Source organism: Prunus dulcis, chromosome 3, assembly GCF_902201215.1.
Source record: "Prunus dulcis chromosome 3, ALMONDv2, whole genome shotgun sequence".
NCBI classification, from domain to species: Eukaryota; Viridiplantae; Streptophyta; class Magnoliopsida; order Rosales; family Rosaceae; genus Prunus; species Prunus dulcis.
In genome coordinates this window covers 1,296,408-1,312,111 of record NC_047652.1, presented here as the reverse complement: position 1 = coordinate 1,312,111, position 15,704 = coordinate 1,296,408, and the positions used below count along the sequence as shown (strand labels likewise).

The 15,704-nt window shown below is 36.9% G+C and overlaps 1 protein-coding gene and 1 long non-coding RNA gene across 2 annotated transcripts; both read right to left on the bottom strand.

Annotated features, from left to right (window-relative positions):
- Nucleotides 1-200: 200 nt before the first annotated feature.
- LOC117621320 (mannosyl-oligosaccharide 1,2-alpha-mannosidase MNS1) lies at nucleotides 201-8,151 on the bottom strand. Its single transcript, XM_034351725.1, has 14 exons — nucleotides 7,644-8,151; nucleotides 6,964-7,011; nucleotides 6,362-6,547; nucleotides 5,034-5,146; nucleotides 4,152-4,217; nucleotides 3,826-3,997; nucleotides 3,538-3,627; nucleotides 3,171-3,295; nucleotides 2,988-3,053; nucleotides 2,529-2,637; nucleotides 2,351-2,449; nucleotides 1,466-1,546; nucleotides 1,217-1,387; nucleotides 201-877 (listed from the first exon to the last, which is right to left on the bottom strand). Exons 1-14 carry the CDS (start codon nucleotides 7,797-7,799, stop codon nucleotides 641-643), a joined length of 1,719 nt encoding a protein of 572 aa, XP_034207616.1. The 5' UTR covers nucleotides 7,800-8,151; the 3' UTR covers nucleotides 201-640.
- Nucleotides 8,152-9,091: 940 nt separating this feature from the next.
- Nucleotides 9,092-11,706, bottom strand: LOC117622674. The gene is made up of 3 exons (XR_004585019.1): nucleotides 11,526-11,706; nucleotides 10,306-10,970; nucleotides 9,092-9,904 (listed from the first exon to the last, which is right to left on the bottom strand). It is a non-coding gene; the product is annotated as an uncharacterized LOC117622674 (long non-coding RNA).
- Nucleotides 11,707-15,704: the final 3,998 nt, after the last annotated feature.

Here is a 15,704-nt window from a genome sequence, read left to right as displayed (position 1 = left end):
ACAATATGACTACCACACGATCCACCTGTTAACTATAAAAAAGGGAAGCAGTTCTTAGCACTCCAAAAATATAACGGAGAAATTGCATTCTGAGTACTAAATGACTTTATTTAACTTTCAATAACAACTCCCTTTAAAAAAACTTGCAACTTCAGCAGCAAGAGAACCCATGCACAGAGAGAGGGAGAGGGGGAGAGAGAGAGCACTTATGGTCTGGAAATATTCAATAAGTAATTTCTGCCCATGAAGTCATTTATTCAAATGGGCTTACAAATCATAAGTGTCATTGACATGTCAAATAGAGGGGGGTACAGAAAAAACAAAACATTCCTCCATGAAATTACAAAGGCTCATCCATTCCCAAATGGCTAAGAGGAAATATTCATTTTCCTATGGGAGAGAGGTGACGACTGACAAATAATCTGTATATCCTATGTTACAAATCCATCACTGTGAAAGAAGGGCACACATGTCTCACCATAGAATACAACTTCCACCAGCAGGTGAAATTTGTAAAGCCGCATAGTTTCCTCATACAAAAGCTGACATTAAATTTCAAGGACTAATGTATTTTTACTATTTGGCCCTTCATCTACTTGGACCCTAGAATTACAAAATAATGAACAGAAAATAAATCCTATTAATCTCGGCCCTCCTTCCTGCCACGCAATCTAATCTTTGGTCTATCATCCCCATTTGCTCTTCCAGAATTTGCTTCATCATGCCTTGCCACAATTCTTAGTGGGTGAGCTTCCGTGTTGAAAACCCATTCATCTAGTGAGATGACTGAGGAGGGTGAAAAAAGAAGATAGAGATATTTGAGAGTCTCCGCAAGAAAGAAGCTTTGCATCATATTGTCTTTGTCACCAGTGTTAACCTGATAACCACCAACAGCCCGCATAAATGAGAAACCATATGTTACCAGTAAAAAAACATAAAAATTATTCCACCGGCTTGAATCTTCAGTCTACTAAGGAGCAAGTATATTTGATTAGTTCAAATATTCATGAGATGAAAGCAATAATGGATACGATAAAATATTGCAGCCCCAAAAGATTATTGGTCAAAAGAAAAATGTTTTTCAGTTAACACCCAACCTCTAGAAAAAGCATCACCAACACGAGATTCAACCGTGAACAAAAGGTCATGGAAATTAAATGCATAAGAAAACTTGAATGGAGGTGCAATGGTAGTTATGAGTTTGAGAAGTGCATACATCTTTCAGTCCAACATATCCTGACTCTATGCGGGAGTTCTTTTCAAATGCTTGAAATATATTCCAGCCCCACTCTCGGTATGTCTTGTTGCCAGTCAAACGCCAGAGGTAAAAAAGTGATTCAATTGTCTCTGGTCTCAATATATTCCATGACGTACCCACACTCAAGTCCTGGAAATATCAAACAGACACCATGTGAAAAATTATTAAGTACGTGGCATCGAATAAACAAAAATCAGGATAACTAACCTCGCCAGCACGAAAGAAATAGTTCTCTCCAGCTAATTTTGTTGGTGTAGACTGGTAGAAATTATAGCATGTCCAAGCAAGCTGAAAAATAGGCTCAGTATCCAGTCAAACGCTAAAAGGGTACACTGTTTGGAAGCTGACTATTATTAAAAAAATTACGAGCTTTATTTGTACTTTTTTCTATCAGGAAACATGAACTTATAATAAATAAAAGAAAATTGAATTACAATAAAAGTCAGACAAGATGTCTATTTATGCTCTCAACCAACAATATCTAAAACAACACAGATTCACAATAGGCCCGACAATATTCACAACTCATGAAAATTCTCTCTACATAAAGAACCAATGAAATATAGCTTCTTTTGTCTTTTTCTCCTTTTTGGCTAGGCAAACTACCCACCAGAGATTCAACCCCAAAACTCATTCTTCACCCTTATTCTGCCCAACAGGATTCACACTAAAACAGTTATATAAGACTACCTAATTGCCTTCCAACTTCTACTTGAGCAATATAAGCCGTTTGAGTCACATTTAAACCTAAAAAAATAAATTTTACAAGCTTTAATCTATCATATAAACCACCAAAAGGCCCTAACACAAACCAGTTCTTACTGTTCTATATCAGATTTAGTGCTGAAAAGTAACATCACAAGTTTCTACAATGTCCTGACATTTTTAGTATACACATGGTACTCTCTAGCACAAAATTGTGGGCATGGTTTGGATGCAACAGAATTGTGACAACTACAGTTGCTTCCACAAAACTTGTACATAGGAAAATTTGTGTGCCAAATCACACACACAGAGCATCTCAGTTAATAGAGCCTGTCCAACTGACATGAAATATGGGTTCAAAAGAGGCCCTATCTCTCAAAGTAATACCTCTTCTGCAAGTGACAAGAATTTCTTAGAGTCGTCAGGACCATAACCAGATGATCCTAAAGCCAGCATTCCTGGAGCAAAGCACGCTAGTTCGTCCATCTGCATTGGAAAATGCCACTCAAAATGAAACACGGTAATTTATTGACGTAGCATTATGATGCTGCAAACGATACTTTACCTTATTTGTCAGAGTTCTCCCATTCTTCTCGCATATATATGTAAAAGATGATGGTGTTGTTTTCCGGATCAAGCTCAACAGACCTTTCATTGATTTCTCCCACATATCTCTGCTTCCAAAATTCCACAAAAGAATTTTGACATCAAGATACATTTAAAGAAGACCATGACCACATATCCACTTCAAAATAGAGTTCAGAAAAAGAAAAGGTAAAAAAAAAAAGGGACCACAGGACTTTTTGACCTTAAAGAACTACTAGATTTTGTGGCCTCAAAGAATACAGATTCTTCCTAGTACCAGAGCAAAAGTCACATGATGCCCTTTATGATTTCTAACATTAAGTTCTAAGACAAAATTGGTCTTTCAAGCAGACATGCTTCTCATAGCTCTTTAAACCAACCAGAATTTTGTTGTGGGAAAGTGACTATAACCATCTAAAAAAAATGACAACCTTCTTACCTATAAGGCTTTACAGCTGTAGTTCTATTCCCCTGTATCCAAACTTTGAGTAAATATTCATAGAAGCTGCAATGGATTGTTTCAAGTTGATTACACCATTGTTTTAAGCCAATCGCACCAGTATACCTTATGAAACCTGAAACTCAGAGAATTACGTAATTCATATCATAATTTTATGCTTACCTGTCACCCATAGCGCCAAAGGTTATAACGGAGTACGCTGACGTTCCTCTTTCAGGGTCAATATAAATAGGAAGCAAGCCATCATCAGGGAAAGTTTTGTTAAGCTGCACTATAACATTCTCAGCCTGGAAATCAACATTCAAGCAATTAGTTTAACATCACTAAAATAAAAAGTCACTGATCTATGCCTTTCTTATATAACCTATACAGATATACAAGTTATGTTCTGAATACAGTTTACACACATACTATGAGCAACAAGTCATAATGTACCAGGCATCATGAGTTAAATCAAACAAAATGTTCCTGTAAATGCGCTATTTGACCAGGGGAAAGAAAACACTAGTACACATGGTAGTAAATGTACCTTCTGCCGATATTTCGGGTCTCCTGTCCTCTCAGAAAGAGCAATAAACTCCACCTGCTCTGTGCCGGAATCTGCCAAGATACTTTCACCCTAAGAGCATGATGAATTCAAATATCAGAAATATTAATCAAATTCCAAAACACTACTTGTAATTGTTCAAAATTTTCAGAAAAATTACAAAAGAGATCGGCACATGCAACAATATCAATAAGCATAAACACAACTTAGGGTAATGTGATATTATAACAAGAGACAATCTGAAAATTGTATTTTTTCTTCACCACTTACTCCAGTCCAAGAAGGATTGTGCGGTCTTCCATGTGCCAAGTTGATAATGTTGTAAGGGATTCCACTAGGTGTATCCCATGCAGGCAGCAATCTGTCTGCAATATCTCTAGCCTTATCAAGGAAAACTTTATCTTCTGAAAGATCATATGCACTGAGAAGACCACCTACAACTCTGGGTTTTCAGAAAAAACGATAGACATAATACATCAGAAAAGATGCTTTTGGAAACCAAAAAAGCAGGAAAAATAAAGTGAAAGCCCAAACAGCCTGTTATAAAAGGGAGAAAATAATTAAAATCAACCATATATTAAACCTTATAATGCAACCTTATGGTTGTCTCAAAAACACTAGCCTCATAATCCTTGTTAAAATCCAAAGAGTTTGCAACCCACCTGCCACAGAAAAGATATTTAGTTAAAATCCAAGGAGTTTGCAACCCACCTGCCACAGAAAAGATATTAGTTATAAAACATTTATTATAAAGATGTAATGTGTAAAGTTGTAGAATGAGGTTGTGAGCAAAAAGAACAAAAAAAAAAAAATAGATGGGAAAAATAAATGAATAAGTAAGAATCAATGGTTTAAAAAGCGCGCCTCGCCACGAGGCACTGAGGAAACACATCAGAGCGCTCAACGCAGGGTGGAATTCCGTTTAGGTGTTATCCAGGCATGCAGAAGGCGCAAAAGAAAAGGTGATCTAAGATGGTTTACACAGTGCAATGAAAATCTGTCAAATCGCTGTGCAAAGATTAATTTTGGTTCAAGCTGAAGGAGATAAGTGACAAGAAGCTGAAACAACATTCATAGATATACACATAGGACTTGATAGTTAACAGAAATATGGCCCGACATAGGAGCAATGAGACAATATAGCCCAGGTATCAATCCCCAAATAATTTGGACTCTGACATAATTAAGTGAGGGCACTGGACACACTATAACCATGTATAATTAGTAGCATGACTTCTTTTCTCTTATTTACTTGATTTTACGGTAAGCGCGAGTTTAACCCACAAAGAAAATATGATCCATACGAAAAGACGAGGAGAATAGCTTATATTACAAACTAGGAATAAAAGAAAACTTCCAAGAAAAATTCTAGTAAGAGCCTTTGGTGGTTAAAGACAGAGAGTAATGCGATAAGGGTTCAAATACCTATCCACAAAATATGCTACCACAGAAAATAAAAAATAGAAACTTCAACTCACTCTCTAGCTTTCTGGAACTGCTCATGAAGACCCATTATATACAACGTATCAAGAGAGTCTACTATTGTTGCTCCAAGACCACCAAAGCCATTAACACCATTCTTTGATTGTGGCTGGTACATGGAAAACAATTTTTATGTTAGAAATTTGTACTAAACAGAACAACATCATCAATAACATATGGAAAGTAAAAAATAAAAAATAACTTGGTAAAGATATTAAGTTTGTGGTCATTACAAATAGAACTGTCAGTGCACCCAGGCAACTTTAATGCTCCTTGGATTGTTTATCAAGCACAGGAAAAGGAATGCAGTGTATCAGATTAGAGACATTAGCACCTACATTTATTTTGTTGAACAATATGTAAGACACATGCTGAGATTAATCAGGCAGATACAAAGTCTGTATACCTATCATCTGCTTTTTAATGTGTAGGAAATTTTTAAATTTTACTGCTGATTTTTTTTAAAAATTTACTGTTGATTTCTCTGACTAATTCTCCACTAGTGCATCATTTATCCTCCACAACACATCATAAGAGCTCCAGCTCTCCTATGCCCAACAGAATATTGATCAATGAGTCTCCACCATTAAGATCCATCGATAAAGTCAATTGAACCTAACATGTGGACTTCAACATTGTTCCAACAAAAATCCATCCCTTACGTCCTCCTGGATTCTTGCACTTTTATGTTCTTTGCCACTACTCTCCAACCTTTGGCCAAAGATTTTCTAAGGACAAATAATTCTTCACAACACCAAATGAGTCTAAAAATTTGGAAGTAGCGAGTGATACTAAAATTTTACTGCTGCTTAAGAGCTTACATAACGTTTGAATACCATACAATATATAGGACCCGATACAAAAGGATCCTAGCACAATCTCTTTAAAGAGATGATAATAAATAGATCAGTACAGACAAATATTTTTTGCTCAAAAAGACCATAACTTAAGTATTAAAGGGAGTATGTACAGTGCCATCCACTCAATAATTTTGCTTATTACAGTCTAATTTCAGAAACCCAATATGTAATAACTTTTCTAATTAGTTACATACTGGCTGAAAGTTAGACCAATACTTGAAAACCTTGCCAAAGTCAAAACTTCGGCAAACTACCAATGATCAACTTAAGATACACCAGCTTGACCCCCCCCAAAAAAAAAAAAAGGTACACCAGAAGGAAAATAAAACCTTGTAGGACTCATTTCAGCAAACAGCACAAAAGGAATACGTGGGTAAAAAAAGGCCATAATGCAGTGTACATGCTTTGAGATACAACTTCTAAAAATGAAATAGATAATGATATACTTGAAAGGTCCATTATACCTGAAGTTCATCTTGGCCCCATGCATACTTCTCATATGAACTCCATGCATGAATCATAGCTTCTTTCACTTTTTCTTGTCTTTGAATGTCAATCGGGTCATCTGGAACAACCTCTTTCTCACCATCCCTGCCCTTGAATATGTTCTTTTTAGTTGCATCACCTTGCACATTTTCCGAGTCTTCCACCTACGTGTACAGTATACCATTAGTTGACACTTGACACATATCTACCTTAAAAAATAGACAAAAAGAATGCTGCAGGGCATTCCAAAATATATATGTTCATCTCTAGGCATAAATATTTAATCAAATCAGGTTACATACAACATAATCTGTTCAGGTTCAAGGAATATTTGCAGCCCGATAAGGGGACCTTAAAGCTCTTTAATAAATTATAAATGTTTTATTTGAAAACATATTTATAGTGGCTTTACACAGTCAGGTGGTGGGAACTGGCATAAAAACTATGAAGTGTTAATTATGCCTGCAATGGCACTACCCCATCCCAAGTAAAAGGATGAAAATGAAGGCAATTAAAGACCACAGATGAGAAGTAGCTCAAGCTTAAAGATGAACCAAGGCATAAGTATTTAAACGCTTACCAAACTTTTCAAATGGTGCAATTGTTCATTTAACTTAGAAACTTCTTCCTGCAAGTCATGAACAAGATCATTAGATGCATGAAATTATAACAAATAAAAAAAGGTACAACTCTTACACCTCAGGTATGCAATAGAGTTCACTTTTCAATGCAAAAGGTTCGATAAAAACAGTCTAATAAAATATGGATGACTACAGATAACCAGGATCTCTTCTGGGGAATCTAGTTACTCCTAAATGGCATCCCACGAGAAATTTATTCACCATTTTTCCAATTCACAATAGCCCAGGGTTATACTTCAAATCTAAAACGCTTCCACCATCCATAACATTTGTGATGGTTTCCATTGGACAAAACTTAGTGCTCCTCCTCTCATAATTGTAACAATCAGCCTATCATTGGCTACATGCCCAATCAAACACTTGCTCTGAAATTTTAAATCCTATTAAAAGAAACGCACATCGAAGGTACCAAACATATAAATATATCTTGTGAGAGCACTTAGTAAACTTCAAACTCCCCTATAATGAGATCAACCATTTTTTTTCATCCAGGGTAAAAGATGCTAATATAAAGTTCAAATTTTCATCCTCATTTTCAAGGGATTTCTCAGCAATCAAACAGACCATACAAGTACCAAATCAAAATCACAAAAAGTATAAGATTGAAAGTGAGACCAACCTCGTGCTCTCTGAGGATAGTTTGACGGTCCCAAACAATCAGAGTGACGCACACAAAGGCTATGAAAAGCAAAGCCAAGCGTTTCGGTCTCTTCAAGTAATACGATGGGTTACAGTACCTCAATCTGCTGGACGACGATCTGGTCCTAGCCATCATATCACACAAACACTACCCCTACGATTCAAAGCCACAACATGGAAAACACAACGAAACGTCTTTCCTCGATCTGAAAATAAAGAAACGGCATTCAAATTGTTTTGCAGAATCGAAGCGCTGGAAATGAAAACGGTGGGTAATTAGAAACGTTTCGAGCTGCAATGAAAGAAGGGGAATGGGGTTTGATGGTTTTTCCTTTTTGGATGTGATCTCCCGTTGAATGAGGTGCGTGTTTCGGTACCCAGGACGACACGGTGTAGAAAGGAAGGAGAGGGTTTGTGATGACTTTCGAATTTTCTCGATCCGTGGAAGTTTAATATGGAGAGAGAGAGAGAGAGAGAGAGAGAGAGAGAGAGAGAGAGAGAAAGACTGAAGACTAAGAAAAGTATTTTGTTGTCTGCAAAAGAAAAAAGACAATTTTGTTGCGAGCAAAAATAAATAAAATAAGTTCGTATTAGCAAAAATAAGAAGAAAAAATAGGAAAGAGTTTTTCGAAAAAATTCGATAATATCGCTAATAAAAAAAACGAAATTCACGGATGAGATTATCAATATTTATGATGTCGAAAAAGAACTTGAAAATTCGACGGAGGAATTCACCAGGAAAGGTATCTCCCCGCCACACGCCTATGCTGGGTTTTTTCCTTCTTTTTTTTTTTAAAAGGCCATAGTATAGCCGGCCGGCTATACTGGATTCCTTCCAATTTTTTAACAGAAAGCATAGAGCCGCGCGGCTATAATCGGTTTTTTAATTTTTTTTTTTAAGAAATCGTATAGCCGAGCGGCTATACTCGGATTTTTCCATTTTTTGAAAAATAAATAGTATAGCCAAATTTTTTTAAAAAGAAAGGGTATACTCGGTTGTTTTCTAATTTCTTTTTTAAAATAATATAGCCGGGCGGCCATACTCGGTTTTTTCAAGTTTTTTAAAAAGAAATAGTATCGCCGTGCGGTTATACTCGTATTTTTCCCAAATTTTTTAAAAGATACTAGGTTTTTTCTATTTTTTTAAAAGAATATAGCCTTACCCCTTTTTTCTTTTTCTTTTTTATTTTATAAAGAAATAGCTACTACCCTTCTTTCAAAAATAAGTTTGTCCTCGGTATTTTTCCTAATTTTTCAAAAAGAAATAGTATATCCGCAAGGGTGGGAACGAAACGACTCTCCCTTTTTTTCCGGACTCTTCTGCTCCTCATATCACTGTTATCCAAAAAGAAGCAAAAATAAGTCCATTACTTTGAAAAAGTGGCTTGATTGGTCAGTTAGACTTCCCTCGGGTGTCAAAAATAGCTGTAGAAAAGAAACTTACTGGTCTTTTATACAGAATTGTTTTATTTTTATATGCATTGTTTAAGCACATAGCAAGAACATCCTCTCCGTCAAAGCTATATGGCCACAACTGACAAAAGGGATCAGGGAAATTAGTAATTGCTTGTATATATGGCTTCCACCTATACAAAATCACACTATTTCCCTGCATTGTGCAAAGCCACATGGTAAACTCACTTTGCCTGCTTGCTTAGTCACAAAGCAGAACACCTTTGTACAACAAAAATAACAGTATTAAAGCTCTACCTCTACCATTATTTTCAAATATGACAAAACCTATGTATATCCTTGGCTAGCCTAGCCTAATATTATACCTTGCCGTATATGGTTTGCATGACAGGGCTCTACTGCATGATCAGACAGGCTGCAAATTTCATTAAGCCAAAGCAATCGTAGGGCAACTCTTCTTTGGCAGGTCAATGAAAGTGATTGTACATTTGTAGCTGCATCAGTCACCAGTGCCTGCCAAGAAAGAGGAGCCCTATGACTGCTTTGCTTACTTGACAAGTATACTTCTTCTAGTATGTATGGCTTCTTCAAGTATACTTTTTCAATGATGGCCCGGCACAGGTTATATAAGGGCTCAAAGACTCCAAGAGATGGAAAAAAACCAGTAAGCACACATGGCATATCCTGAGGATTATGCTGTGAACATCCATCAAGGGCTGCTTTTCAAGGATTTTGTTGGGGCCAGGGCTCATTCTGCTGCTAGATTCCTCTCCTCCTTATCCGAGCCTTGAAAGCGCTCTTTCCTAGCATATGAGATTCTTCCACTCTCTGTGTTCATAAAAATGTGCAATGAAGTTGAAGCAGGAAAAAAGTAGATGAAAGGAGATGCCTCCCCATATTATTATAAGGGGCTGAGAAAGAACGACTAACAGCATATCCTAATCTTATTCGTCTTCTTTTCTTTTTTTGCCTACGTGTGTATATTAGTAATTTATGTCTTGAATACAAAAGAGTCTCACTTTTATAGTGAGCCATCATTATAGGATCTCCAAATTAGTTTGACTTTAGTAAATCTGCTGCACCTTGAGTCCTTCTGTGGGTATCTCTTTCTAACCATGCCATGATTGTGCGCAATGCCTCATTCGTTAATTTGGTAATCATTTTTCAAATCTTTCTTTTGCGAACGACGTACAAAAAAATCATCACAACTAAAGAAAAATAAGGCCTACCTGAAGGACTTCATGAAGTTAGAGCAGCCCATGTGATCAAAAGTAAACCAGCCCATGTGATCAAAAGTTCTGAAAGTGCTTGCAGTTGTGTTGTGTCATCCTCACCTCCTTGCTAGTTTCCTTCCTAATTACGCTCTTAACAAAATAAACAAAAACTAACTAATTATTTTTAGAGCTAATTTAGTTTTATTAGTAAGGTGTATATTCAATCACAGGAAGGCTAATCTAGTCAAGCTGAGTACAGAAAGTTTTGCTTGAACCATACCAGATCTGATCAATTCAACACCAAATGTGATGATAGGTAAATAAACAAGACATCAACTATATAGATTTTAAAATTTTAGGAAACATAAGTGACCAGATCAATTTTTCTTTTTTGATCCATGGACTAATCTGTCATGCAGAATCCTTTGCCCCATGTACCTGCACCACATGCACAACAAACGAAACCAAAATGCAGGTTTAAGCAGCAATTAGAATAAGATTTTCGTGAAGATTATGTATACTCGCCTTCCAAGCATCATGACAGTAGCTTGAGGATTAGCACCCGGGGTGTGATAAAACGTTGAACCATCAATAACCCTCAGAGAATCAATACCAAGAACTCCATATCCTTTATCAACAACCCTCCCAACTTGACACGCTCCATGATAGTGCCATATGGTCTGTTGGAAATTTTGGAAATAACATATATTATTAAAGCCTTAAATTTTGGAAATTTTGCAAAATACATACAGTTTAGGAAATTCTTGCAATGAATCTAGATGGGAATTCTGAATTTCCACAATCATCATACCTTTGGTGCAAATAAACTATCAGATAGAAAACAATAACAAAAAAGGAATCTTGGGTGGGAATCACAGACAACGATTGCAAAAAATGGGCCGCCCAGCGCCTAGCTGCCGCCTAGGCCGATTTTTCCAACACTGTTTAAAACTCCTACAAACTATTTCAGTTGTTCTCAAATGATCCATAACTCTAATTAACGAGAACAAAATGACATACATATGGGAATCACAGACAACGATTGAGAAAAATCGGCCGCCGAGCGCCTAGGAGGCCGCCTAGCCCGGTTTTTTTCCATCACTGTTTAAAACTCCCACAAACTATTTCAGCTGTTCTCAAATGATCCATAACTCTAATTACCAAGGACAAAATGACATATATGTGTGTGTGTGTGTATATATATATATATATATATAGTTCGAGTATGAAATTACCAAAATGGCATCGATGTCATCCTCAGGTGAGAGGTTCTGGTCTCTCTGCGAGCTCTCTTTTCCTCAGCTTTCGCTGCTTTCTCTTTGCCTTTTCCTGGCTTCTTCGTCTTCTTCCCCATGTCTGGAAACAAAGCCAAAGAGGCCCAGACTCGGCGCGAGGAAGAAGAGAGAATTATCTGGACGACGCTAATATTACGATTTTTATTATTTAAAAACAGGATGGCCACGCCGCTATACTATTTGTGACGCGTGGCGAAATGTGAGCTAGCGCTAGGCGGGTCCTTTGCCGTTCAGTTTTTGTTTTTAATAAAAAACGTATAGCCGCTAGGCTAAACTCGGTTTTTGTTTTGAAATAAAAATAGTAAAGCCGCGCGGCTATACTATTAGGGTTGAGTGGTTTATTCTTCTTTTTAGGATGGTATTTATGTGTACAAGTATACAACAGAAGGAAAGTAATTACAATCCCATCTAATACGGGAATCTTATAATTATACGCGATTACAATTCCTAATTTAAATCAATTTAAATGATTTACGCCAACATTCTCTCTTCAAATGTACATGTGAAAAAAAAAAAAAAAATCAAGCTATTTTGGGACTTTCTAATAACATAAACTTCTTGCTTAAGTCTGATTACCTTGCCATAGTTTGCAAAGTGTTTTTTTAGGATGTACTCAACATTTGCAGGATCTGTGGTGATAACATAAATTATGAACAAGTTAAGCGCCCTATAAGTTTTGTGTTTGTATCCAAAGTCAGTCATGTAATCGTGCAGCCTAGAGAAGTTCATTAGAGTGTTTAAGAAGTTTGTGACAACAGGATGGTATCTCTTTTTGCTCTCAGTACCCAATCTTCTAGCATGGGACTGATCATAATTGTAGCTAAAATTACTGCTAAACTTATTGCTTGGGAGGTATCGGAGTGGAAAGAAAATCCATGATACTGAAGACAAAAGTCGAGCACAGAGTGAATATTAGAGCATACCTCGAGGAATTTCTTCCAGCAAGTGAATTCATTCCATAAGGGTGCTTGCTTGATGACGGTGCTTAACTTCTCAGATCATGGTCTTACATATGAAACATTTCATTGAAAACAAGTAGACACCTGCCTTTCCTCATGAAAACTACACCCTAACTGTCTTTTCAATATTTCTGATACGCTTCCATTGAAATAGTTCCTTGACAGATCAAGAACCGCCAACTTACAAAGATTTCCCAATGAGTTTGGCATTTTCCCATCAATTTGATTAGCAGACAAGTCAAGATTGACAATGGCTGTGAAGTTTCCAGTGGAACTTGAAATTTCACCTCGCAAGAGATTCAAATAAAGGGATAGGGACTTAAAATTGCTACAAGTGTACAACCATTGAGGTATGGTACGCCAGATGATGTTCCACCTGAGATTAACAACTTTAAGCCTTGTCATGTTTGCAACACCAACTGGTATTTGATTGAGTTCACAACCGGACATATGCAACTCTACCAGCATAGAGGGGAGTGTGTTTGTCACCTGAAACCAATCAGATGCTTTGCTAAGATCTACACACTCATGTCCAGGTTCTGCAAGCTTGAAAGACCAGAAAGCCATTGGAGATTCTCAACCTTCATCCAGTAGTAGCTTTTACTACGGAGTCCTAGAGAGCCGCCGGCTATACTCTTTATATACCTAGGATCCTTTTTTTTTTAATCTCTTTTCCCCTGCACCAAAGCCATGCATCATGTGTTAAGATTTCAGAGGGACGGACCCTTGGCCTACCACTAGCAATATCGATATTGTCCCCAACTTAACCACTTGTTTAGCAGGTTTGGGGTTTTATACAAAAGGCCGGAACCATTTATTATATGGGACTTTCTATTTTGTTAAGTTTTTGATGTGGGACTCGTGTATTCTTCAACATCATGCATGACAAGTATCAGCGTCCCAAACTGAAGGGTTTTAGTCCATTTTGGTGAGAGCATTAACGCTTGTGATATGGCCAAAAGTAAAGCAGGAGCTTGTAGTGTTGGAGTCAAACTAAATAGAGAATTAATTGAAATAAACTTTTGCAGGGTCGTTATAACTTTTGAAGCTCATATGGTGTCAGATCAGAAACACTATGGCAAACAGTTATAATGTTACTTAATAATGCTCATTAAAATAAAATAAAAACTGCACTATAACTAAATACAATTTAATTCCATTTGTAACCCAGTTAACTGAGCATCGAAGTCTTCAACTTAGCTCAGGCTCATTGCTCTTATATAAATCCTTACCCTCTTCTCTCAAACCATCAACAAAGCCAATCTAGCTAACCTTTTTCTGATATAGTGCAAAAGTAAGAGTTCCAGGTTTGCCAATAACCATGTCTAGAAAAGTTGAAGCGATATTTTCACTACTGCTAATGGCAGCATGTGCTGCAACCGGCCTCGCGCATGTACCACCCCCACCAGCATTGCCTCTCTTCTGCCAGGGAACCCGGATGACATAGCAAAGTGTTGGTCTTCACTTCAGAATGTTCCAGGGTGTGCATGGGAAATTTATACCTCAATCTCTACTGGTAAATTTGTAGTAGGCCCTGCTTGTTGCAAGGCCTTCCAAGCAATTGACCAGATTTGCTTGCTGAAAATGTTCCCGTTCTTTCCTTCATTTCCTCCATTGATCAACAGCAACTGTGCAAATGCTGCAGCTCCAAAAGCAGATGGGTCAAAGCAGTAATATGCAGTTGAGAGGATAGTTCTCAGAGGAAGTAAGTTGATTCTGTTTTCAATTAGTCACATAGTCATGCAGAGTTTTTACCTTCTGGTGCCATTTAAGTTGCTTTGGTTTTGGAGGATTCAGGATTGTGATATGTATTTGAAGGAGAATAACAGCTAATTAATCTCATTAAAATAAGTCTCTCTCTCTCTCTCTCTCTCTCTCTCTCTCTCTCTCTCTCTCTCTCTCTCTCTCTCTCTCTCATACATCATTGAAATCCTTTCTTTCTTCCTTTGCCCAAAAACAACTGTGTAACCATCAATGGGAAAAAAAAGTTTAGCAATATTTCCTAGTTCCTCTTCAAAGGGAAATGCAAGACACCATCTTCTAATAAAAAAAGTAAATTAGCAAACCAAATGATGAATGCAGCTCAAGTAGTATTAGATGAGGTCATTTTTGTAGATTTTAGGTTCAATTCCTTTTGAGGAAAAAGAAAACTGGAATGTGGACAGATCATCTGTATTTTGACACTTCGTAATAACATTTGATTGGGAACATACACAGGCGAAATAAACTCCACTAAAAAGGAGGCAGATTTTCTAAATTTGCAACAAAATAAAATCCCAAGTGCTTATGTAAAACAATGATGCGTGAACTTGAAAATCATGCATATCAGGTGCTTACGTAAGTCACCATTGAGGTATATTATAGCAAATGCAATAACTATACATATTCTTCTGCCAAATAACAGGATTAAAACTTCCTGTATGTTATGCATACATGGGTTTCTAGCCAAGCCAAATCAAAAGCGGAGCATATAGCCAGGCCCATTACCCCAACTCTACAATGTTAACCACACTAACCAAATCATCATAGTGCTTTGTTTATAAACACCTTTATTGAATGACAATATGCTGAACATTGAAATCTGAGTTCTGATGCTCTTCCAAGAATAGGAAAAGGAATGATGCTTGCAGTGTTCCCACAACCTTCTGAGTATTTGTCAGATGCTGTGTCCCTTGAACGATAAGTGCCAATAAAAAATCTGAAATTTTGGGGTTCATGTTCTCATCCCAGAGAATGTTACTGACCTTCAAATACGAATCATGGTGGAGATAAAGAAGCCCTCTAGCAACACACTGAATAATATTGAAGCGTCTGCCCCAATCAAGCTCAGGTCTCCTCGCTGGATCTTGTAAATGCAAACATTCGAAATACAACCAATAGTTTCATTCATATATCCCATGCATTGTACAATGAAAACGTTGCTATGGAAGATATTGAAACATTTGTATGAACAATAGTGAAACAAGAGTATAATCAGATTCAAAATTGATTTCAGGTCTAGTTCAACATTGTCTCTTCTACTTTATAGAGAACTGAAATGTACTCATGTATTATACAGTTCAGTTTACAGTTCTGAGCATTAAATCTGCAGGATGTCTTGCTTGACTGTTTGTGTATTGAAAATAATTCAGTGATTCTGTGTATCAATCGAAAATAATTT